Genomic DNA, 27,173 nt, shown 5'->3' on the forward strand with positions numbered 1-27,173 from the left:
AGCCTTATCTCTCCATGCTTAAGTAAACAAAATGCAGTTCCCAGGATCGAAACAATTAATGGCGGTCGTCAGAAAACAGATTCGTCAAAATAAAATAGACCAAAAAGAGAGTAGTCTCAGACAATATAATATTCTTCAAAATAAAAATCTGGAATAGAAATCCCTCTTCTGTGTATATCTTTAGAATGCAAATCCAGGACAGCTTTTTGCAACAAAAACAGAGATAAGCTATTAATTAGTGAGTAGCAGAGAGAAGTTATGGCTCCCCAGTGAGATGTCAAAAACCGATCAATCTGGCAAATCTCTTTTAAACAGCAACAATTTAAGTCAAGTAAAAGAAAAATATAGAAAGAAGGGTGCTTGCCTGTTAGTGCGTTCTCTCTTAGAAGATAAGATGAACGTTCGCTTTTCCAGATAGAGCTTGTTGTTAAAAATCCGTCCCACCTTCGTCGGCTGGACCTCGTCCCATAAATTAATGAGATCTGGTCGTCCCAACAAAAATAGGCTTTGAGGTTAATCTCTTCGTTTCTCCCTACCCGGGAGAAGTTTAATCAGTCAAAAAAAGAAAAAATCTGACTGATATATCTGAATAAGCTTCTTTTGAGGCAGGAGCCCGTCTCAAAAGCAGGCACAGGCTAAGTCACCCTTCCCGGAAGTCGAACTGTATTTTCCATAATATCCAATTTCTTAGAGGTCTGGCGCACAGTTTCTCCCCACCCAAAAAAAGGTGGAGAAAGACCACAGAAACTGCGCTGCTTCATGCAAATTTCATGCAAATTTGGCTGCAGTGCATAAAGAAAACATTAGGGCTTTAATGTCCATTGAAGCAAAAATTCAGCCAGAATGCCTTATGTAACATGAATGTGTCCCATTTTACAGATAAGCAGATTCAAGTTGCAGAAACTTCCTTAGTCATTCTCTCTTTATTGTTTAAGGAAAAGCTGACAGTGGAGAAAGGAAATATGTTAATGGAAAATAGTCAGGTGGAAGATAGAAAGTACACTTTTCTTCATTAGTATGTAAGAGATTATCTTCTCCTGAAGAAGAGCACAGATCAAGAAAGATACACTAGGATATGCCACATTAAAGTACATACACAGCATCTTTGGGTTCTATCATTGTATTTGTCATCACTTGATTCCATTTGGAGAAAGAAAGAAAGCCATGTCATTCCTTCTGTCTTTCAGGTAAATTTTACTGCAAGATTCATTTTGCGCAATGTAAAACAAATAATAAGCACAGAAAGAGAAGAGTTATGCTAAAGACTCATGAAAAGGTATGTGTGGTGTTACAAAGTTTGTATATTTCAGTTGACATGCAAAAGCCTGACAGTGGATGGAGAAGGCATGTTAATAATTATTAATTCCAGTTCACTGGAAGTGATATGTATAAGTCATGTGGTTCAATTGTCCTGTGGAACTCAGGTGATACGATATTTTGATGTACCAGATACAATTGACAGTTGTCTTACAGAGGACACTTTCCTGGAGGTGTGGATATATGATTTGTGGTAGCCCAAAGCTTATTTTGGGGGTGTATACCCTGATTTTCTGATTTGATTCTACATAATTTGGCTATTGTTGGGATTATTGTATTGTTTTAATCTTATGTGATATTACCTACTATTGAAACACCTCAAAACATATAGTTTGTGGATGTAGGTACCATGGTTCATGAGGGAGGTGCTGTGGGAGGAATATCAGCAGCCATTTTGGAAATTAGCTTCCGCAGACTTGTGTCAACCTTCTCACAATGTCTAACTTTTTTCATTGCAAACTGTCTTCCATGTTGTCCAAGTGGAATTGCTGTTACCCTTCCACAGGAAAGTCATTACCATTATAGGAAGATGACTAACGTCCTCCTTAGTTTTGAAGCAGTGATATAAAGTAAACTGTCTTCTAGATTTCCACTGGCTTTCCAGCTGTTCTTAGGTTTGAAATGATGATGATGGAGACAATGTTGTGTATCTCTTTAAAGGAGGAAGCACAATTGTGGCAGCAAGAAGAGGCCATGTCTGCAGAAGCCATCCCAGAAAATGCTTTCACTGTTCATAGCAGCTCAGAGGACCGGTCCCCAGGTATCCTGCCTTCATTCTTTAGGGAAACGCTAAGCTGGCCTCTTAAGGTGACAAGGGATCTGCTTGACCTTCCACGACGCCTCTCTAACTGGATGCATGGTTTCCTGCACGCTACCAGACTTCATTTCAGGGACAATGCATACAACTATACCTACTTGTATGAACTCCTAAGCTTCAGTATGCCGTTCCTCTTTGCACTTCAAGAGTTACTTGCCTATATTTACTGGGAAGTGGAGCTGTCATGTGAGAACGTGCTTGAATTGGTGAAAAGGTTCTTCAGGGTTTAAAGTTCTTCTGAATCTTTTTTGTTGTGCCTTTCAGATTTCCAAAACTAACAGCCTTCTGGTTACATGTATACGCACAAGTATATAGATTTCAGTGTGCTTTGGATGAGCCAAAAGCTCTATTTGATAACCATGGTGCAATTCTTAAACCATTTCAAACTTTTATTGGATCATGAAGGTCAGAGTCCGGATACATTTCCAAACCAGGGAGAACATATGAAGGATATTCTTATAGTTTTTTAATCTGGAATTATTTCCAGTTATGACCAGATATTACTTTGAGTTTATATTTTATTATCCTTATTTTAAAGACTGTGAAAGATGGTTCTTTAACACATTTCTAGGGCACCAGCAAATGTTGACTGTATTTTTGAAAACTGAATATGGCACATCCTTCATTCCCTCCCCTCCCCCCCGTCTTGCTTTATCTCTGCTATGGGGCTACAAGTTTGTTTATTTGTATAGATTTTTTAAAGTAAAAAAAAAGTACTACTAGCCCGTATAATTTTTTTATTGACTTCTCTTTGATATACCCTTTGTAAACACTGGGCATTTCTTGTTATATTTATGAATAAATTCAAAGAGCAAATGTTAGAGTCATTAGTTAACTATAAGAAGCAGTTCAAAGAAAAATATAGTATTAGCCTATGTTTAAATCATGACGTACCTCTATCAGTTATAGCATACTATGACAGTTGATATTGATGGGGATTATCTTTTGTGTTAAAATTTAAAAATATTTGTTTATAACTTCTGCACCCCCCAAAAAAAATATGCCCTTGACATTTTTAGATATGTTGGAATAAAATGTGAAATTAATCCAAATTAAGCACACAGAGACGTAATGAAGCAATTCTGGAATCCACTTGATAAAACACTTACAAGATGTTTTCAGGCCCTATGAAAAGACTTCGGATGCAAGATGGATGCAAGATGGAGACACTGTAATTAGTACATCCACTTAGAATTATCCCCATAGGTTCAAATATTCACATCCTTTAAAGCTGTACTTGACTAAAGTGGAAGTTTGAATCTATTTTGCCATTATGAAAGTCTAGATGCAGGAGTTTTACAAGACAGCGATGTGGGATACTGCTAAGCACAAAACATCTTGGTACTTATGATCCAGGAACAATTCCTTTAATCTTTTTGTCAGGACTTGCTACTTTGAGGTCTTCTTGAACCAGAATTTCATCTTAGGAAGGGGCTGTAACTCAGTGGTAGAATACATGCTTTGGTTCAGTCCTTGGCATCTACAGCTAGGCCAAGAGAGGCTTCTGTCTGAAACACTAGAAAGCCAGTCAGGAAACAATACTGAGCTAGATAGATCAGTATCCGACTTGGTCCGGATACTTGGTCCGACTTGGCAAAAAACAGCTTCCTTCAGTGTTTCTGTGTGTATCCCCTTTGTTATGATCCTACGTTCCAGCCACTTCGGAGATAAAGTACACTAAGAAATTAGTGTTGTAAACAATTTGCAGCATTTATGTTTAAGAAGAGAATAGCACGGTGAGCGCATACAGTGGGTCTTCTGTTTTGTACAACTTGCAAGGTTTTTTTTACTCATTACTTTGAAAAGAAGTTTGATGAAGTGTGGGTAACTGCCGTAAGGGAAAAAAAGTTCACCTGCAAGTTTGCAAGGTCTTCCACACACTTGGCATTCTGTAGATCACAGCTGTTAGTTTTTTAAAGAGAAATCATTTTGTCTTTGGCTAACAGAAAAATAGCACTGGTGTTAAATAGTCTTTCAATTGCCTGGAATTTATTTGCATTGGGAAATGACAAAAGGGGATAGGTGCCATTAAGTAGATACCTACACCTTGATTAAAATAACTCTAATTTTATACTTTCATACAAGCATGCATAAAGTTTCAAGTTGATGCTACAGTTAACTTTTAAAAAGGGCTAATTGGTACTGTTGCGCGCCTCCCCAATCTCTGAGTGGTGAGATCTCCGGGGTCCCTGCGCTCATCCAGGGTTTGGTTTCCTTCAGGAAGAAGGTCAGCGGAGACTGCGGTGTCTTTATGAAATATGGTTTATTTACACACATTCCAACCTGAGCTTAAGATGGAGGGGTTCAAGGCATCAGCAGTCCAATATCCAGCTTTCCCATCAATGTTACAGGAGGCACCCCAAATGCCATGGTGCAGAGAGCCAGTCTCTCTGCCTGCCTCTAGTTACCAGCCTTTCTCTAGACACAACTAAAAACACAAACCTCTCCTAGGCTCCAGGAGGGGGGGGGAAGGCTCTCCTGAAGAGTTTCAATTACAAAAGGATCTTCCTGGCTCATTCATCAGTTGCTGGGCACCTAATAGGCCCATTAACTACCTGGCCACTATTTGTTCAACAAAAGAAATTCATCTGGCTAGCAGAGCCAGCCCCAAGGCACAGGATTCCAAATTAGAGGCTGGAAAGGGGACCCACAGGAATCATCCATTCCAACCCCCCCCCCTGCTCATAACAGTACTTTATTTTGATGGATTTTAAGTGTGACATGCCATTCTGTCTTACACCTCAGTCCTAAGTATACTTACTTGGAAGGCAGTCCCATTTGTTGAGTGAAACGTTATAATACTAAGCACAATTAACTTGAAAATAAGCTCTATTTAAATGAACTGGATGTAAAAAGGTTTAGGTCTGTAGTGGTTCTTAGTATAATAAGGTTACAGTGCTATCCTTTATGTGTCTATTTTGAAGTAAGTCCCAATGAATTTTATGGGGCTTTCTCCCAGGTATAAGATTGCACTGTACATAGGTTACATGTAAGAATTTTGCAGAGGCCCAATAGGTTAGGAAGCAAATGTTTGTATTTAACATTGGCTATATATTTAATGTCATTTGTTCCTTTTAGTTAAAAGGTACTTGGCACATAGTAACTGTAGGAACAGCAACCACACCAGAGAAAAATTTGGAGGGCACAGAAGGGGCAAAGTATATTTCTAGGTGGGAAAAGTACACTAGGTGGGGGCGAGCTCCTTATTTGCGGAGGGCTTTCTCCCTTGCCTCCCCTCCGGCATCACCCCTCCGTAGGAAGACTGTTTAAAACTCATGCACATGTTCTTTTCCTGCTTATGACCAGCCATTCTAATGCATCCACTGCCATGTGCAGCATTTTGCATGTCACAGCAAACACTCAGGGACATAAAAGATTTTCAGTTGTTTCACAAACGTCTGGGTGCAAAGTAACCACCCTTAGAGTAGCTTCAAAATTGGAAGCTCAATATCTTTCACTTCCTGTTTTCACTCATCTCAAATGTCTGAACAACCTTGCAATTAAAAGAAAATGCAGGGACATTGTTTCAGTCTTCAAATAAGATTAATTTTTTGGTCCACATTTAGAATTCAGGGTGACCTTACACCTGCATGTTCATCAGTTGAGGACTTCAACATCAACTAATGATTTGCACATGTGAAAAGAACTCTATCACAAATGAATCCCTATAGACTGTTTTGGTATTATCTGATATAATCTGGACCCCCATAATGCTTTTCAAGAAAGACAATCTACCTATTCAGTTGCAAGTCACTGAGATATAATGTTGATTGAAATGTAGACCAGACCTTAAGATATTTTGACCTCTGTTCATGTAAGATGGAAATAGCCAGTGTAGAGTCCTCCAAGTGTTATGGACTACAGTTCCCATCCTTGACTATTGGCCATACTGGGTGGGGCAGATGGGAGTTGTACGCCACAACTGCCCTGGGCTCCTGCTGGAAGGAAGGGTGGGATATAAATCAAATAATAAACATCTGGATGGCACCATGTCGGCTATCCGCTTAATGGAAATTAAGGGGAAACTTCTGCAATCTGAGAATAGCCAGGGCCAGCCCCAGACATGCCAGGGCCCTTGGGCACCAGCTTGCCCTGGGCCCTGGCACGCATGTGCACACACACACATGCGTGCACATGCCCAGGGCCAGCCCCAGACACGCTGGAGCCCTTGGGCAAAAGCCTGTCCCAGGCCCCAGCGCTCCCCTTGCGCGACTCATGCACTACGAGAGCTTCGGGTCTCCGCCATTTCCTTCCTTAACTTACCTTGTTCTGCAGTTGGGCACGCAGCTGTGCCCTTAAGAAAGATGGCAGCTAAGGTTTCCCTGAGGAGCTGAAGCCTCTGCCGCCATCTGGGTTCGTGGTAGGGATGCGAACGCACAGCACGCATGCGTGCCATCAGCCAAGATGGTGGCAGAGGCTTCAGCCCCTTAGGAAGACCTTAGCCGCCATCTTTCTTAAGGGCACCACTGCGTGCACAACCGCAGAACAAGGTAAGTTAAGGAAGGGAATGGCGAAGCCCTGAAGCTCTCGCCCTGTGATCCGCGGCAGCGATCCTGCTGTGAATCACAGAAGAGGAGCAGAAGGCCCCCCCCGGGGCTCCTGTAGCCTCAGGGGCCCTCAGGCCAGTTCCCCACCAGGACGCCCCTTGGAACCAGCCCTGAGAATAGCTATAGCGGTTAACTGTGTAGTAGGAAATGCAACATATGATGTGCGATGATTTTCAGCTAAATAGCTGTAAAGTGCAGCAAGGGTTGAGAGTTAAACAGGTATCTATAACAGCTTAGTTATTTGAACAGTAACTTTTACTATTGTTTTAAAATTACCAATGTACTTGGAAGGTGTCTCACATTGGTGATACACAATACACCTTTATTTATCCAGTTGTGGGGGAGGACGTTAAAGGATATTTTAAAAAATCTAGATAATTGGAATTTCAGGGTCATTTGAGATGTGCATTTAACCATGGCAGGAGACCACAGTTTTCTTTGTGCTATGCTTGGCATCATATATGAACACATATCAACCGAAAACCATGTGGTGTTTCATCACTTTGGAGCCTTTTTGTCAGCTGCACATTAAATTAGAAGCAGCACAGCTTTGAAGATGGGTTTGGGAAACAAAGGGAACTCCATATGTGGTCAATGTATGTCCAAAGTCTTGCTCAGATAAATGGAGCCTTGTATCAAGATGATTGTTCAAATTCACATTCATTATCAAACAAGATTTGAAGTAACAGAGGGTCTTCTGTGATTGCTATATATTTGATACTTGAAATGTAGCTAATAATGGTTGTTAAATATTCCTCTTTTTTATTAATAAAGGCACGTAATTTCATTTCATCATACTTTACTTGGAAATATCAATTTGCTTCGTAATCTCTTCTTTCTATAATCAAAGGCTTTATTGCTAGCTTGTTTTGACTATCTTTTTTCCTCATCTCTTATGTTGCCTTTAGTTCATTTCAACATTCCAGTGCTACACCCATTCATTGGCTGAACCATTTCTGCTGTAAGATTATTGTTCTGTTTTGCTATCATCTTTTAAGTGTTGTGACTAATCCCTAAAACTTTCTGCCAACGTTACAAATTTGAAGGAGTTTGTGTGGTAACTAAAAGATAACATTCTGCATGATCCTTGAACCTGTCTTGTAGTTCACAATTCAAAAACATATAGCTTATTTCGATCACCCCCCCCTTAATTTATCTTATCCCACTGCATGCGTCGCAAGTGTTTTTTATAAATAGGTTTTGCTAAAGCTTTCCCCCCTCTTTGCCATGGCTAAAAGTTAGGTGTGCGCTAGTTCAAGGAAGGTTATGTGTGTGTTCATCTGGATCTTGCTAAACTATATCTCTAGCAATAGTAAATGGAAGAGAATAGTGAATTGCTTTCAAGTTTTACTTTTAAAATACTTGGAATGAAAAGTAATCTAGTTGTGCATAGGTATTATATGTATTCATTTGACAAATAAGTAAGGCATTTCAGAGTCCTAAATGTTATTTCAAAAAAACTTAAAATGTGAATGCTTAATTGTTTCTAACCTTAAACCGCCAATTTTTGAGTGTTTTGAGGTAGTAACTAAATTTTGCTAATGCAGTGTTGCTGTAACACCCGGATAATGTTTTGCTGATAAGGCTATTGGAATATCTACTTCAGAGCACTTATATGCTAATGAAGTATGTATTCTGTGAAGAGTGAGTAGTTCCATTGACTTTGATGTCTGGTCAAACGTCTGTGAGTAGCACATAAGGCTTTGCAAATAGCCAGAACGTACCAGCCATGTCTTAGACTTGCTAAGAGTTTGACCCTGCAAATTAATGCAGGGTTATACTGACTGCTAAAACTCCTGTGCACTTAAAGGACTCTTAAAGTATTGAGCAAGGGGACTGAAGAAAACTTGCCTCTTCCCTGACATCACCAATTTGCTTGTAGCAAAGGCAGCGGCCAAGCATCAGTGTTGGGAGATATAGCCAAATGTGGGGAGGAGGAAGTACTCGACAACTTTAAAATCGATCCTATAAAGTAGCCTCCAGACATTTGGGACTACATTTTTCATCAGCCCCAGCCAGTATGTCCAAAACAGATGGACAACTTCTAAGAGGATAGTATCTTTGTCTGTTATAGAAAAAACAACAGAGGCTGGTAGCACCTTGAAGACTTATCAAATTTATGGCATAAGATTTTGTGGGCTAGTCTACTTCACCAGATAAATGAAATGTTATTCTCCAGATACAGAAGCACTCTGGTCTTCCTCCTGGATATGAGCATGCATACATTGTTGTTGCATGGCTATTACTGAAAAACTTATCCCCCCCCAACGTTTTTGAGGTTCCTCAAGTATATAGTTAAGAGGCCTCTGAAGCACAACTGGTGATGCATAACGTTGATGTGCTCCATTGTTGTACTATTGTAGTTAGCGCCTAATGGAACATACTAGTGACATCACTGATGATGAACAATGCATTTACTACTTTTCTGAGCCCTATACACTCCCTAAGAAAAGGTGAAAATGTAGCCACTTGAGCAGATAAGAACTTACGTAGCCCTTTTAAAAGAATGGGGGGGGGAGAATGCAAAGTTAGATATTTCTGGCAACAATGCCCTGATACCCCAATAGTTTTCATAAAATGATACATTTTTCCTCTCTCCTATGCTGGAATATACAGTTCTTGTCTTTCTTAGAAAAGGCATTTTTAATTATTTCTAGAAAAGCTTTCCTTCCATAATCACATTACATTGCAGGAGCACAACTAGTGCTATAGTAGGACGAAGGGAGAAGCTTCTCCCGTTTAGAAAAATGGATTTGCCTGTACAAGTCTCCACTGAACTACTACACCACACTTTGTAGATTATGCTTTTAAACTATCCAGAGCACTGAGGGAAAAAATCACTTAAAGCAAGATCCATCACTTCCCTAATTCACTATTGCATTCTAAAGCTTCCATCTCTCACTTCTCACTACCACCAAAAAGGATTAAGAAAGGGTATCAGCATTTCTTAACAGAGTGGTTGTTTGCTGTGACTAATTTAAACTCTCTGCATGTTTCCTCAATGAGATTTGTGAAAGCAAGGTCTTTGTCTCTCCGTTTCTTCCTATTCTTTATATTTTTCTGTTGCAGATCTTTCATCTCTTAAACAGTGCCAGTGAGGATTCTGTCCCTCTCCTCCTATCACTTCAATTTTTAAATTATATTTGCCTCTGGAATTTAATTGAGCATTTTTAGTTGAGTGTTTTTTTCTAAATAAATAAATCTGTATTTTAAACTATCACTTGGAAACTTGTATTTTGTGCACAGTGAATGTTTAACTTTCTAGTCTCGCTGTAAACAAATAAATGTAGTTCTATATAAACATTATTGCATCCTTTCTTCCTTTTAAAACAAACTATGTTCTGAAGAGGCACAATTTCAAACTTTGCTGCTGTTCAAGTTCTCATGTAATGCTGATGATGCTCAGTGTTGTACTTTCTTGCCCTGTAGGTCATCTGTCACTCCAGATGATGTTGGAATCCAGCTCCCATCAGCCCCAGCCAACATGGCCTGTGGTTGTGGATGATGGGAGCTGTGTCCAGCAACATCTGGAGGGCGACAGGGCTGCAAAGTGCAAAGACATTTAAAATGTTGCTGAATGGTAACATTTTAGAATGTTGCTCACAAACCTGTCGCATGGTGCTTCCCATCTGTCTAGGCACCACAAACCTTTGTTGAACAAAGAATACATTCACTTTTTGCCTTCTGCAGTTTGTCATCTTGGTCCTGATAACATCTTTATAGCTGCATTTTTATCTTTTGTAAAATACCTCTCTTTTCTTTCTTAATCAGAGTGAAATAATGTTTAAAATGATGCCATTTTAATCTGTTCAAAAACAAGCCTCAAACACTCATTGAGAGAACCTGATTAGACTTAACCATCGTTACTGTGGGTACTGATGTCATGCTTACTTGTGGTTAAGGAAAGTGGGAGAAAATATGTGCAGTAGGATGAAATACGTGCTCCAGAAGGGGGGGCTTGGAAGAGGGAGTGCCCATTGACACAGCCTACACGTGATTGCTTAAAGCATGGCATGCAAAAATGCAAGTATGGGGAACATCTGGCCCTTCAGGTGTAGATAGACTATAACTTCCACCATCATTGGCCATGCTGGCTGGGACTGATAGGTGATGGAGTCCAGCAACAACTGGAGGGCCAGAGGCTTCACACATTTTCACATTTTCATGAGTAATGTTCCCTAATATAATGGGTTTGTGTGTGTTATTTGCATTTAATGTTTAACACACATTTATTGCATTTTACTGCTTTGCAAAATTCAGAAAAGGGTGAATTTCAAAGGATAACTGCATTTAGTGTTTGCATATTGTTTTTGAAACTGCAAATTATGTATGTTTGCATTAACTGAATTTCTCCTCCTTCCATCGTTCACTTGTACACGGTAAATAGCTGCCAAAACAGAATAACAGCAGGTCTCTACCACTGGTAGATCATCTGAACATCAAAGGGTTTGTACTAGACCAAGAAGAAGCAAGGTCCTACCACCACCGCTGGCCACATGAGCTTTTGTACCTCAGCAGACCAAGGCTAGCACCTGGACATTGCTCTTTGCTGCTGGGAATATTCCCAGGAGATGAACCTACCTTTGCAAAAAAAAGAGGAAGGTATAAACATTGCCTCTTTACCTCCTCTACCAAACCTCCAAAGCCACAGTGGGCCTAAGTTGTAAATTACCTTCATGCCATAGGGGGATATCCCTGGAAGCAGAGGGAGGATGTGAAGGCAGATCTGTTGGCTTGATTTGTGCTGGAAATCTTGTTAGCTGAAATGGGGGGCTTTATGCTTGCTTCCTCTTAGCCTAACTCAACACCTCTGACCAGCTGAGGAGGCTCAGAGAAACTGCACCCTGTGGCAAGCTCTCTGAGCCAGTTTCCCCATACATGGCAGTTACCATTTTGAGGACAAGAGGAACTGAACAGCCTCAGCTGTCCTTTGTCTCTAAAGAGATAATTGGGAGGGGCAGGGAAATAGCACTGGAAGGAACCAAACCTTTCCCTGAGGCAGTTCCCTTTTCCAACAGTTGACTGATTACAGCAGGAGGAGTTAGCGCAAATTCCTTGTCCCCCCATTTGAATTATTTACTGTTTTGTAAAGCAGTGACTGGTTACCAAGCATTGCCAGTATAAGACAGTGGCAAGCAAACTATGGCTCCAACTCCCATTAATGCCAGCTAGTATGGTCAATGGTCAGGTATGATGGGAATTTGTTTGCTTGTTTTGCTAGTTATTCATGGAAGTTTGATACTGCTCTTCAGCCAAAAAGGCTCCCAGAACACCTTACAGATCACTATAAAAAAAACATTCAATTACATTCCAACAACATCTGGAGGACCACAGATTTCCCCATCACTGCTATAAAGATGTCAGTAATAAATTCCACTCTTTTCTCAGATTTTCCTTGTTGGTTCTAATCCCTGACATGCAAATAGTCCTTAGCCTATTATCTTTTTGTGCCATTTCCCAAACAATCTCTGTTGACAGTCTGTAAAGCTTCTATATAGTCACTCTCAAGCCACTTACTAAAATCAGCTGTGCTAGAACAAGAAGTAGTTTGACATCTGGATAACTTTATCAGAGTGTAATTCATAAACCCTGACTAGACCACACTGTAGATAACTCTTGTATGCATTGGATTTCGTTCCGTATTTTCTCCCCCTTTTCCTTGTCTGTGAAATACTCCACCCAAAACCTTTGCTTACATAAACATACAAGAGTAACTTTTTTTCCCCTCTTGGACAGTTGGAAGTGAACTTACAATTTGGGAGGTATGCATTTTGCCTCTAAAAATAACCTGTGAGCGCTTTCAGCAGAAATTAGCCTTCTTACTGCTCAATGTCTTTTTTATTATTACATTCCTTTCCTGCCTTTTCACCCCAAGGAGCCCTCACGAGTTCACAAGTAACAACAAAATTATATCAAAAATTAAAACACCACCACCTCTCAACACACAACAATAAACTATAGCAATATGTGCCTTGATACTAAAGTTATTCTTTCAAGTATCTTACTCTTCCGTGGGCCTCAGTATGACTAAAAAAGCTTGCAAACTCAGTCTCATTGCTTGAGTCACTTCAAGAGGTACTTTGAACACCCCGGCTTTTTATGCTTGGTTCTCATATTTTGTTTGTTCAATACAAGATTTTCCAAAGGTTGTTTTCATTTCATCATCAGTTGTACAGAGTTAGTTTTAATAGTGCACTCTTTTTCTTTATTTTAGTTCTCCATTAATTTCAGGTGCTCTTATTGCGGATATATTTGGTGCCATCTGAGGTATGGGTGGCCATTTGTTTACTGTGTTGTTTGACCTACACTGGCTACCAGTTGTTTTCTGAGCCCAATTCAAGGTGTTGGTATTGACCTTTAAATCCCTACACGGTTCCGGCCCAGTTTATCTTACGGAGCGCCTTCAACGCCACCAATTATGCCGCCCGACAAGATCGGCCACACAGGGCCTTCTCTCAATCCCGCCAACAAAAACAGCCAGATTGGCGGGTACAAGAGAGAGGGCGTTCTCAGTGGCGGCCCCCACTCTTTGGAACTCCCTCCCACAAGATCTCCGGCACGCCTCTTCCCTAAATGTGTTTCGGAAAGCCTTAAAGACCTGGCTCTTTCAGCACTCCTTTGGGGTATCTGGGGAGGGTTAATTGTTATAACTGAAATGCCTCCTGCCCAGTTTTAATATTGTTGCTGCAGATGTGTTGTTTTTATGTTGTATTACTGTATTTTATCAACTGTATTTTAACAATTTTGTAAGTCGCCTAGAGTGGCCATTGGCCAGATAGGCGACGAAGAAATTAAATTTATTATTATTATTTATTATTACTGGTAGGATCACACACAAAAAGAGGATAAAAAGCATATGCAAATTTTACAAATGTATAGATACAAAATTAGAAATAATCACTACAAATTGTTACTGTAAATAGAAATACAGTACATCTCACTATAGTGTTGAATATTGTTTACATGCTCTACTGTTTTTAAGTTTCCTGAAGGCATTTAGCTGGCCATGATTCCAAACTGAATCTAGACTGAGACTAAGACCACAAACAGGATACAAGGCAGAGATTGGGTCTCATTCCCAAATATTGAACCACCTCTTTGACCCCAGACTTGCTATTGTAAGAAAACAGCCATCTCTCAGAAGGCAAACTAGGGAGGCAGACGAATAGCTTGACCAGGAAACATAAAGCAGAAGTGGGGTCTGAGCCTCAAAACATCAAGCCACTCCACTAGTCCCGCATTTTTCTTTTGCAACAAAATTACATACAAGGTGACCCAGTTAATTTACCATCCAAATCATTCCTTCAATAAATAATGTAATAATAATGTAAATTAGCATCTCACCCAAATCAGTTCATCTTCAATTAATTTATTCACAACTAATCCAAATTATTCCCCATCAATTAATTTTGCCATTCTTTATTAATTTGACAGCTGGTATAGCACAGTGGGGAGGAGAGCCTGGCTGGGAGTCCACAGTCTGTGAGTTCAAATCCCTGCTCATGTCTCCTGGGTGTCAAGGGCCAGCTAAAGGTCACCCACACAGTGAGTGGCTCAGGGGTTACATGCCCTGCCACCTGTGCAGCCGTGGGCAAGCTGCATAGTCCCACGGAGCCCAGTTGCCCCCCAGCTGGCAGTTGCGGACAAGGAAGGGGCTGGCTTGTGCAGCTGTGGCAAGCTGAGCAGACCCTAGCCAGCTGGGGAGGACTGGCCTCAGAGGGAGGCAATGGCAAACCCCCTCTGTATACCGCTTACCATGAAAACTCTATTCATAAGGTCGCCATAAGTCAGGATTGACTTCAAGGCAGTCTATTTCCATTTCCATTAATTTGTTTAATATCTTTCACAGAACACCCCAAATCAGTTTGAAAGTATATGTGTCTGTCTATGTTAATGTCTGCAAAGAATATGATTGGGACAGGACTAAGGCTTTCGAAAGGGCAGTTCCTTATAGGAAACAAACATGCAATCCATGTACATGGCCAGTCATCGCTCCCTCTTACTATGCAGAGCTCAATCCCACTCCCAACTAATAAGGAACTGACAGAGTCAGAAGCGTAATCTACACTTAGAGAAGAACAATTTCTGTTAGGAGTTTCTCATATTTTATTTCCCCACTTTTTATATACACATTTTTTTTACTAAGAAAAGCATCAAGAAATATCCCAACTCTGAGTCTGGTGAGTGCTTCTTCCAAAGAAGAGCAGCTAATGTGCCTCTCAATGTGTGGCAGAGGAGTCTGCGAGCGCCACTCTGCATCATTATGAAGCACAAATTAAGATCCTCATCCCTAATATCTTTCAACCTACTGATGCTTTCCTTCCCACCATTGATCAGACCCTCTCATCCCTCTTGTTCTCCAACTCTGCTTCTTCTTCACCACATAGACCCAGCCCTTCCAACCTTCTTTCTCCAAGCCCTTCTCATATTTCCAGGGTAGAAAGACTTGGAAATTGGCATGGTGCTTCTGAGCTGTTCTGTCTTTCCATAAATACATAGTGGGCCCATCCATACCTAACCACAAAATCCATGTTTTCCATATTCAGTTGGTGGTCTCGAGATCCATACATGTCCTGTTTGTGGTCGGATTATTGTGAAAACCCAATTATCAAGCATCCACATGTGTGGGCTTTTTTTCCCTTCTAAATTGCTTTACCATTGGCCACTCCCCTAAGTCCATTTCTTTTCAGTGATTGGTCCATAACGGTCATTTTTTTTTGAAACAGCACAGAAATGTATATCTTTTTTTAATTCCTACGTATGCTTGCACAGTTTGTGGATGTGCAAAAGGGCAACGTTAATGGACCCCCCCAAGTGCAAGCAAAATAAAAGTTTAGGCTATTACATATAACATAGTGCATACCAAGGATGGGAGCTGCTGGTTATTCCCGATTCCATTGAATTGAACTGGGAGGCAAATCCCTTTCCAGGTTCAATTGTTTCCCACTATTTCCTGCTGTTACCATTTTGAAAGGGCTTTCCTTCTGCCCAGAGCACCCGCCATATCTCCTCTTCATGCCGCCGCCTCCCAAATTGCATTGGATCCTCTGCCACCCGCCATGGGAAAAAGCAAGAGATCATCTGTCATTCAGTTCTGAGTTAGCAAAGGGAGGACCCAGATTAGTCAGATTCAGGCTCGGAGGAAAAGAACACAACTTACAGTGTGTGCGCTCACACACAAACAGAGAGAGAGAGAGAGACAGAGAGACCTGGCTGCCTGGCTCTTTGGTATGTTTGACTCCCCCTCCCATTCCCATCAGCTGTTGGGCAGGAAAAGAGAGAATTTGCCTGCTGCTGGATCAGCTGCAAGATCAATATTACATTAAAGTACTAGAACTTGCTCCTCTCCCCCTCGCCTTCCCCCCTATCAGCCCAATGAAGCTCAGTTGAAAACCTCCTCCTTTAAACTCTGTGTTTTCAATGAATTGTCTGCATAATATCACAAAATAGCTTTTAATTGGAAATATTATTCATTAAACATTTGATTTTACATTTGATTGCAAAATAGTAGTTTTGGGTTTTGTTTTGTTTTAAATCAGTGTTATACAGTTACAGGTGCCAGAAGGAGGAAGTACCCCAGTTCAATAACAGAAGCAGGAATGAATTGTAAGAGAGGAGGCGGCGTGGATGGAGGGTGGATCCAACTTCAGTACCAGATATGCAACTGGTGATATGGGGGGAAGGAGACAAGGGGCTTGGCATATGACGGGGAAACAGCCATGGACTGCATATTGCAGGAAAGTCCACGGCATTGCATCTGAGCGCATGGACATTAATGTGATTGATTATCGATACAGGGTACAGCAAAGCATATCTGTTTTTCCGTAGTATTTCTAATGCTGATTTGTGAATGCGAAAATCTGTACTAGCTTACAACGTCATATGGATGATGGTGAATTAGTGAGGACACAAAGCAATAACACTGCAGATTATACAGTTGTATGGACAGGCCCAGTGTGACTTTGTTTCTACAGTCTTTGAAGAGTGGGGAAAGGAGATCCTCTGTGGCTGATGTGGGGAGGGAGAGAAGACACTTGCAGATCTCACGAGGGAGAGATTTTACCTCGCATGTGAAATAAACTGGATTTTGCCCCAGTCATCCTTCAGGGAAGGGTTGTAATTCAGTGGTAGAGTATCTATTTTGCATGCAGAAGGTCCCGGGTTCAATCTCCAGGTAGGGCAGGGAATAAAATTGGGCACATGGCCATCCTACCTAAAGTGCTAATATCTGAGGGTGTATGGAAGATCCTGTCATAGAACATGGAGATAGATTCAAGGACCATCAAACACCACCTACGGTAGATGTGTACTGGATAGCACTTCTAAATGTGTTCACATACAATATATTTTACAGCCTATGGCATGTTTATCATTCAACCATGCAACAGATAGTTGCTATTCCTGTCCTCCACAAAGGAACACGGTTGAGAGACTCCCCAAGGCTATTCATTGGTTCTGTTGCATGTGCACAACTTAACTTGTAGTAACATGTTCTTCAATTTAAGTCCTGCGTTTTCTCTTGGATCAGAGTTGTGCTCAAGAAACACGACTTATAATCACCATATGTTTGAGAAAATCTCTGTTTGAAACCAAAATGGTTGCCTGAAAAATCATTTTAGTGTGGTCATAGGCAGTACCTGTATTTCTCCTCTCCCCCCCCCCCAGCAGATTTAGATTGGGGAAAATGCTGTGGGGTGGAAGGACTAAACACTCCCTTGTCCAGCAACAGTGCTCTGTGTAGCAGATCTAAAGTAAAAACAAAGACAGGAGGAGCTGCTCATAGACCTCCTGTGCTCTATTCCAGAGAAGGACCACGGAGAGCCAGGACTCTAGAGGGAGAGGGGTGTTTCTGTCTTTACACCAGTTTACTAGGGCAACATATGACTCTGGTGTCTAGACACACAATAGGTGTGTGCCGGAGAGCCATGGCCAGTACTAGCTCTCTGGTGAGCATCAATGACATGTTCCATAGTGTTGACAGGAGACGTCTCCCCTTTCTTGCATGGAAGGACCAATGTTAACACATCTGCCACAGTAGATATGAATCAGACCAATCTTATCGAAGCAGCAATGTTCTTATTTTTTCATAGTTTCCATTTCTGTGTGACAGAATAAAATGCACAAAGCTCTTAAAGCAGCATGGTGCAGAAAAGAAGAATACTGGCTCAAACAAAAGTTGTCTCAATGAGATAACGAGTTTATTCTTTACATCAGCCACACAGTGGTATGCTTCCACTATGCCCCCTTTTCCCCCCAAGTCACTTGATATTCCACATGAAAAGGAGGCCTGTTCAATTATCCACAAGGGGCCCACTGCCAGAGCAAGGCACTTGGATCCTGCTGCAAAGTCCCAAGTTTAAAGATCCCTGATCAGTTTTGATCTTCCTATAGTTGATAGTGTTGTGTGACTTGGCCGAACTGGCATTTTTCAGTCCAGTAATGAATGATTGCTCTTCATTTGCTTCTTATTAGAATGTAATGGCTTTGAATGTTGCAGTTCCTTGCTGGTTGGGTTGTGACTAAAGCTATTAATGTCCCAGGCTAACACAGGGTGTGCCAATGCTTTTGTGTAATGGCTGTCTTCAAATGAAAGCAGCAGATTAAGTATGTGATTATTTATCCTCCTTCAGCCTGGCTTCTCATAATGATTTAACAAATTGCCACTGTTCAGCAGAAAATTTAAACATTTCCGGAATGCTTCTGTTTTAAGATAACTGAAGTTGATTTAACTCCACTGTGTATATCGACTGACAGCACAAGAGGAAAGGACGCCCAGGCAAAGGGATTCCTGCGTCCTTCTCTCCCCACTCCAGTCCCCTGCGTCCCCCCCAGAGCCTCTCCTGAGAGTTGGACGACTCTTGATAAAAGCTGGGATGTAGGGCTGGAGGAAGAGGATCATTCAAAAGCCGGCAGGGCTCCGTCCAGAAAGTTGGGCTCTTTCCGCCGCCTCTAGCAACTCCTGTCCCACATCCCAGGCTTTTGCTAAGCATCTCTCAGCTCTCAGATGCTTTTTGAGGGGTGCTCGGAGGGGAGAGTTGGGACTTGCAGTAAGAAAATGGCCTTTACACTGAGTCAGACCATTGGTCTCTAGCGCAGTGCTGGGTGGCAGGGGGTCTCTCTCAACTTTACCTGCAGATGCCAGGGATGGAGGCTGGGACTTTCTGCTATTTCCTTGGGCGAGTGTGTCCCTTTCCCTCATGCTAGCTTTGGATACAACTTTTTTTTCCTGAACCTTGTTTTCCCCCTGCCCCATGTAGCTGATATTGTATTAGTGTGCTGCTGAAGCTTTCTGTGGCTGTATAGGGGTGCTTGTTGTATTATTTTGTTTTAATGGTATGATGTATTTACTTTTGTTTTTACCACTGTTGTCAGTTGCTTGGAGTCCTTTGAGTAACAAGCAACTAATAAATCATGATAATATGAGTATAAGAGAAGAGTTCAGATCATGTGCACATGGATGTGTAGTGGTTAGGAATGGAATGGGTGAGCCTGCATCAGAGCTTTTTATTAAGAGTGGAAAGGCAGCCTCCTATTTTCAGCATTATTTGTCTTTTTTCCAAAGGGTCCGTTCTGTAATCAGTTCATGATGTTCGTGTGCACTTTATTTTGGGATGAAGAACATGCCTGGTCTATTTTTTTTCAACTGAATTATATGTTGAAATATAATTGATGGAATCTAAGCCAGGTGTAGGGAACCTGTGGCCCTCCAGCTGATAGTGGACTTCAACTCCCATCAGACCCAATCAGAAATGGTCAACAGTGATGAGAGTTGTAGTACATCAGCAGCTGGAGGATCACAGGTTTCCCATCCCATATCTAAGGATATAGTTTAGGCATTTCAAACGGTAGGTAGGGGTGTGTGGCAGAAAAGTAGTGTATATCGTGAAAATGTGTGCTTTGTTGAAATAGCCCTTAACTTGTTTACAAAATGAATTTCAGAGCAAAAATCAAAGTTATTGTTGGAGTTACTATTCTGGAATTGTAAGTTTGTAGTCTTACACAGAGTTTGGGCTCATTCACACAGGAGTTGAACTTTGTATTAAAGATGCAGCTTTTGCCATCGCTATATATTTGCAAGGTTCATACTTCCAATCCTTCAAATCCACTGTTTTCCATTTACACTAGTCAGCATTCCTCTGGGAAGGATTGGTGTTGCTATTTTGTGGTCCCGCCCCCAATGTTACATGTTTACTCCATCCGGATTATTGCTATTGCTAACGAGAAGGGGGATGTTTTTTTTTGGTCAGTTTCATTGTTCCTTGTCAATTGCACACCTCTCCTGGAGCATGGGGGTGCAATTGACACCAAACTGATTATGGGGGGGGGAGTGAAGTAGGCAAACAGAAGGGAATGGTTGTTGTCAATTGCATGCCTCTCTGGACTGAAGGTAGGGTGCAATTCACACGAAGCTGATTAGAGGGGGGAGTAAGTGAAGTAGGCAAACAGAACTCTGATGCGGGAGGACAGAGCAAGGTGGAAGTGGCTGCTGGTTCAGCCACTTTTCGCATTATCAGTGAATTGGGTAGATACGGATTATTATTTTTATTATTATTATTTTATTATAGTTTATTTATATACCACTTTTTGGCCAAAAGGCCCCCAAAGTGGTGAACAAAACATTATGAAATATTACCCCAAAAAATTACATAAGAAATAACCAGGAAAAAATATACAATAAAAATACAATGCAACAAAAACAATGCAAATACAATACAAGAACAATGCAACAAGAACAGAGGAAAAACTTCTCTCCTTCACCCTCTTCCATGGCGGCAGCGGCAGCTCATAGCTTCTGCTTACCTGCAACATGGTGTGAACCATGCAAATTAAACAGGGATGCAAGTAGCACCAATCTCACAGTAAGTTGCCGTGTGAACAAACCCTTTGTCTTTGTTAAACAACTAGGTGGGAAAGACTGAGTTGTTGCATTCTTTTCACAAGCATACCTCAAAAAGAACTGAGTTGCATCATTCTAATAATTAATAATTAAATTAATAAAAAACTATGACTAACTGGTAGCCCTGCAGCCTAGATGCGGCTCCCAAATCAATTTTTCTGGCCCCTGGGAAATGTAATTATTAAAGCTGTTTTAAGCTGTAAGATAGAGATTCTGCTTTCATTGCATGCTCATTCATCTTTTGAACGGAACACACAAATGTACATGTTTACATGTAATGCTGACCATATTTCTCTAATAGTGACACCCTCAATGCTAGAGCTAACTTTATTATGGAGCTGGCTGTTCTCTGTTCTCAGACAACTGTGAGAAGAGCAACAGAGGGGACCTCCAGACAACCTGTTTAATGAGCATTCATTCTGATTTCCCGATTACATAGAGGTTAGACAGTTGTAACAAAACCACTTGTTTGGAAATGTTATTAAATGTGTTATGGGTTTGAAGGAGTTAATGGAATGCGTGGGAGTATGAGAGATGTAAGACTGCCAGGTGGGAGGGGTGTGCGAGTGAGAGTTGTAAGGGAGGTTTGAATGAAAGACAGTTGAGGGGTTTTTTGTTGCTGGGATTTGGAGTGGAAGGAGGGAGGTTGAGTTGTGGGAGTGAGCTGGGTGGAAAGGGGTGGATAACGTATTAGTTAGAAGGGGTAGGGCTGGTAGGGAAGATAGGGACTATTTGGGTATTTGGTTCATTTAAACGCCTGCGTGTCTGCCTGGTCATGTGTGCTACCATATCAAAGTCCTTCAGTTCCTGTATCTACATCCCACTGTGCTAACAGGGCACACTAGTCGTCACCTTTTGGGTGGGACAAAAGTTGGAAGGGCTGAAGCTTCTGGTGCGTCGTGCTAGCTGGGATTTCTTGAACCAAGCGTGGGGTGTCAGGAGGGATAATCCCTGGTGAAGGGTGGGTTCGCGACAACTATATTTTGTTTTTATTGAGCATTCATTCCGATTTGCTTGTGTGGTGTTTATACATCATTGTGTTAATCATTTATTCATCCCGCACTTTTTCAGTGCATTTCCCCATCACGTTCCTAACTGCAAAATGTGTTTTTTTTTAAAAAAAAGTGGACTTCTTGTGCTAGGGCAACAGAGGGCTTTAATCCACTTTAATGACACAAACCTAAATTTCTGGTATGTGCTGAAATCCCTCACACAGAATACTGACAGCCTGGAGGCTCCCAGAGACTGCAGGGCTTGGTGATCTTGCTAGGAAGAGGGAGAGAAGAATGCATACCCCACCCCACATATGATTGAAGATAAAGTGTCTACACTGTGAGCTGCTGGACAGCATCAAAAAAAGGAAAGGGGGCAGGGAGCCAATCACCTGGAAAGAGTGTGTGGTAGCCCTCCCTGGCATTTTTTTATAGGTTAGACTTTGAATGAACTAATTACACAGTGGTGTAGGATTTTAAGCATATCCTTTTACTACTGATTCTCCACATGCTCACCTGCATAAACATCTCTAAAGTTACAAATCACAAGTGTCCCTTCGAAATTGCAGTAAGGTGAGTAGATGCTGCTCTCCCATCGTAACTAGCTGGGGAAGTTTCACATACAACTCAAGGTAACTGCTAGACACAGGGCCAGCAGGGCCCAGACAACTAGAAAGCATGGATGGGAGCAATTTGTATAAAATACAGTGGGGGGAGGGAGGGGGGAGGAGGAGAGGGAACTCAGCTCTCACCTCATTCTTTTTCAGCTGCTTTTTACAAGCTGTTTTTCTCCAATTGGTGCTGCTTTGAATCTTTGAAGCCCACAAAGAGAGGAAGAACTCCATCACGTGTAGTTTAGGCCTAAAAGGATGGTGGGTATACCTGAATGGGGGCTTCTCCCTAGATTGCACAGTGGCCAGCTACCTGGGGAAGAGAAACTGGTTTGAAAATATGTCTGAAAAGCCGCTGCTTAAAGAGTGGTGGAATAAGTGTAGCCTTGTTAGATGTGTACTCTTGGAGACAGCCTGACACTTCTCAGGTTCAATTTATTTATTTATTGTGTGTGTGTGTGAACAGAACTAGCCAAACAGGAAGTAAAACCCAGCGGTCACTGTTCAGTCTCGCTCTGGAGGTCCCCACCCTTGTCTGATGTTAAAAGTACATCTCCAGAATCTACCCTTTTCCTTCTTGTGATGTGATTTCTAATTAGCTTGCATGGCAATAAACTCATTCAGAAGTTGCCAATCTTTTGGGGCCTGTGGGCACATTTGCAAACTGCAGGAAAGGCCTCTGCAGGCGCATGAGTGCCTACAAGCACCACCTTGGCAACCTCTGCACTAGTTATTACACCTTTGTGTAATGTCATTAGTTTCCTTCTTGGACAAGGGTTACAGTCCTAGGCATATTGTACAGGGTTTTTGTGGGGGGGGGGAATCACATAATTATTATAACAAGGTTTTCAGAAAGATGAGAACTAGGGAAAAGAGTGTGTGACAAATGAATTAGTAAGACAAACATTGGCCATCTGTTGAACAGTTATTAGAAAATCTTCATACTGATACAACCAGGCCTGTAAATAAGGATCTGAAGATCTGTTGGAAAACATACTGTCACGGTGAGACCCGTATCCCTCTACTAAGTATCAAGAGAAATATAAAATGTTTTTATCTCCAGAGTTCCTGGTGTTAATGCAAGTTAAAAACAGTAGATGAAAAGAATATTTAATTATTTAATTTTTAAAAAATTATTGTTAGTGCTAAATTACTGTGGAGTAATACAAGCTAGGAAGGCAGTAAATGGGCTTTGATGTTTGACATTTTTAGTTCCAGTTGGCTGGCACTCTACAGAGTAGATATTCTTGGAATATGCCATCTGGCAAACTGGCAAACACCCTGACCACAATTAAGTGACAGCTTTGGCTTGCAAAGTTCCACTCAAGGATTAACACCTTCGAACTTCACAACATGCCTATACCCTCCAGGGTATAGTAAGCAACATTTCTGGCAGGAGATGTGTACAAACTCTTTTCCATCCTGTTGTCTCATAGAGTTTTTTTACCTGGAAGAACTAGAAAATGGAAGGGAATTTCTCATTTTTACTCTTTGTGTGTGTGAGAACAAAAGCCTCATTGGACAGATACTTTAAAAAGTGGGTATATATTTTAAATACAGTGGACCAAAATTCCCTCTGTTTTTACCTATTAATGCCAATTTATACTAGCAGATAGTTCCATTGGTTTATCCCTGAACAGCTGGCAATTTCAGTAACACACACACTTCAGCCTAAACAATAATAAAATTTGCTTTTAGCCCCTCCCCAGCTCTTCCAGAATAATTATAATAAGAATCTTTTCATTGATGTGAATGGGAGCTTTTTGTCCTCATCCTAATTGTTGTGTGGGAAGGGAGAAGACAAATTTCACAGGGATGGTAGCTGGGGAGGGAAGGCGTAAACTTTGATAGCAGTTGTGCCTAGTATTTAATTTACCAATCACATAATGTGTGTGTGTGTTTAATCACATCATTAACATTTAGTGTAGTTAGGTCCTTACGACGGCTTTGTGCCTCCCTTGATCTTAAGTACCGTAGTTGTTACTCTCAGTTCTCCGCTTTTAGTCTTTTAGTGCAAAGCAGGAAATGTTCCTACTAGTGGTGGAGGTAGGTCACTGCAGCATGGAGGATTATATGCCAGTGGCATCCCTTGTCGGCAGGATCACCTTTTGTGCTGGCCTTTTTGCTAGGATTTGGGTTATGACAAGGTAGGAGGGGGCTGTGAGGTGGTCTGTTGGAGTCTGTAGCAGGGATGGACAAATCTGTCCATTTTGGTTTCTCTCTGTTTCATTTTTCCAATCTTTAATTCATTTCCTCCTATTTCCACATCAGCTTGTGATTTTTTTCAGATCCCATGGAACTGTTCAGTGTTTTAATGTACATTTCTCCTAATTATACATTTTTGCAAGCAGTCTTCCCAAATGTAATGCATATTGCTTTGTTGTTTTCACTAATACATGCATTTTTATACACATTTTCCCTGATGTAATACATTTTTGTACACATTATTTGGTTGGAGAAGTGCATCGCAAAATTTGGAGAAGTGTGGATTCTGAAGGATAGCTGTGTTCCAGTTTGCATCTTGGTTCAGGAAGGGAAAATTAGGTAGGTTTGGATGAAAAAGTGTAGTGGCTTACATTTATCCCCCATCCCTATTTCTAGGAACTTAATGTACATATTTCTGCACTCCTTATGCAGAAGAGAAAAGGTTTGCTTTGATTTTTTTTTGTTACCTCAAGATGTATCTGTTTTAGTTTTTCTTTTAAATATTCCTTTCCTTTCAACAGTTGGGTCTGAGGGGGGAATGGCTGTTGTCCAGATTAACAGTTAATTTAATTTATTTTTGTTGCTGTGAAAGTGTAGATAAAGATTTAACACAAGGATTCCAGATCTTTGCAGGATCCAGCCTTTTGTGTGAGTTGGCTAAGTCCCAGTGTTTATAGGAACCCAGTAACTGTTTTGTCTCCACACTAAATTCAGGCAATTTCAACTCTATGAGAACTGACTGTTTCCCTTGCTTTACTCAAGTGTTTAGCTTGAATCTCCTGCCCCCTCAATTGCTGTATTCCAGTCATGGGAGTCATCCTACCAAGTTTCAGTTATACCTATCAGGTCTTAATTGCCCTCCTGTATGAAGAGTTCAAGTTCATCCTGCTTGTTTCCCATGCTCTGCGCATTAGTATACAGACATCAAAGACCATGTGATTTATGGCTTGGCTTCCTTACTACAATTTCTGAGGACTGTTACTGGTCCCTATTACAGCCAGTCTCTCTGTTCCCGTTACTGTGCACAAACCTTCATCAGTTGTTACCACCAAGTTTACATCTCCCTCCCCCTTTAAAGCCCTCCTGATGAACTTCTCCATGCTGTGGCCAAACACATCCTTCCCAGTCCTTGTGAGATGCAACCCATCACTTGCCAGCAATACATCTTCCAGGAAGCATAGCCCGTGGTCCCAGAACCCAAATCTCTCACATCAGCACCACCGTCGTAGCCATTCATCCACACAGAGTATTTTTCTTTCCCTTTCTACTCGTCTTCTAAGTACTGGAAGGATGGATGAAAAAACTATCTGGGCCCCAAAGTCCTTGAGTTTCCTTCCCAGAGCTTCAAAGTCTGATGTGATTTCTTCATAGCTCCGTTTGGCAGTATCATTTGTTCCTACATGGATGAGGAGAAAGGGGTACCTGTCGGTGGGCTTGATGAGTGATGGCAACCCTTCTGTCACATCCCTAATCCATCCTTTTGGTAGACAGTGTGGTATTCACACCTTTTTTTATCCCACTCAAATTTGCTTGTGCATTTTTCTGGTTTTGTGCAAATATATGAAAGCAATTGTAAATTGCTGTCAAAATATTTGGTGTAGAAATTTTTTATGTGGTTTGCTTGTGCAGCTTTCTGGTTTTCTGCAAATCCGAGGGATGAAAAGAAAAATAAATTAAGGCTACAATCCTCTACCAAAAATAGTTACGAGCACAGCCAGAAAAGAACTGAAAGCATAAAGGAAGCAGCAAGCATGGAAAGGGGAGTAGAGAAAGTGAGAATTGATCAACTCCCCCCAAAACATTCAAACAAATCATCTGTGACCGGATTATCCCTGCATTGGGCAAGCCAAAATTTACAGGGGAAAAGCATCAACGTTGGTGGTGTTTGAGGGTAGCGCCATGTGGACTACGCACAAGTTGAGTTAGTGCTCAAAGCATCGAAAGTGTACAATAATTACTTTTGACTTGAAGCTGAATTACGTGTATTGGAGAACAATCCTATGAATACTGACAGCATTTATACCAGCCTTCCCCAACCTCCTGCCTTCCAGCTGTTTTGAACAACAACTCCCATCAGCCCCCGCCAGCACATGTAATGGGAGTTGTAGTCCAAAACAGCTGGAGGACACCAGTTTGCAGAAGGCTGCTTATACAGATACAGAATGTATAGGATATCAGTAGTGATTTAAGCATGCCTCTGTGCATTGCAAGGTCCCTGAGAGATAGTTTTCCTTCAATGGAATGAGACTTATTTAGCTTCAGCCTAGATGTGTGAGAATTCCTTCCTTCTTTGCTCTCTGATGTTGAGGGAGAAGTGATGTGGCTAGCCAGTGACACATAACAATGAGCAAGAAGGAAAAGTTCCTCCTCCCACGAAACCTAGAAAGGAGAAAACTGGAAATCAGTCAGGAAGGGCAAGTCATATGCAGCACAGCTCCTTTGCATCAGTTGTGCCACATTGCTTCCTTCTCATCCAGATTCTGCTGCCTTCTGTCTGACTTCCCCATTCAACTGCTTAATTTTTTCCACCTTGCATTTTCCACAGAATTGTAGATTTGGAGTCTAAGCATGTCTGGGAGTTGTACTTCTAAACGTGGTGTGTGTCCGTGTGTGTGTGAGAGAGATTTATTCCTATGTCCGCCCTAAGCAATGACAATTCCCAGGGATGCAATGCTTACTGTAGGGGAAGAGCCGTAGCTCAGTGGTAGAGCACACGCTTTGCACGCAGAAGGTTCAAGATTCAACTGGGAGGACTGGGAGAGTCTCCTGGAGAGCCACTGCCAGTCA

General features: G+C 41.4%; 1 protein-coding gene across 18 annotated transcripts in view; it reads left to right on the forward strand.

The window, feature by feature from the left end:
• Positions 1 to 27,173, forward strand: part of MICAL2 (microtubule associated monooxygenase, calponin and LIM domain containing 2) — a 204,897-nt gene that overhangs the window by 123,762 nt on the left and 53,962 nt on the right. For 16 of the 18 annotated variants that reach the window (XM_061610428.1, XM_061610430.1, XM_061610431.1 and 13 more), the window contains 2 exons: positions 1,188 to 1,276; positions 1,978 to 2,077. In XM_061610428.1, coding sequence (XP_061466412.1) covers positions 1,188 to 1,276; positions 1,978 to 2,077 — 189 coding nt within the window. Of the gene's footprint in view, positions 1 to 1,187; positions 1,277 to 1,977; positions 6,411 to 7,589; positions 7,643 to 9,750; positions 9,931 to 27,173 lie in introns of those variants that run through there. The other 2 variants (XM_061610441.1, XM_061610442.1) reach the window with 2 other exon arrangements.

The sequence above is a fragment of the Rhineura floridana genome, chromosome 2 (genome assembly GCF_030035675.1).
Source record: "Rhineura floridana isolate rRhiFlo1 chromosome 2, rRhiFlo1.hap2, whole genome shotgun sequence".
NCBI classification, from domain to species: Eukaryota; Metazoa; Chordata; class Lepidosauria; order Squamata; family Rhineuridae; genus Rhineura; species Rhineura floridana.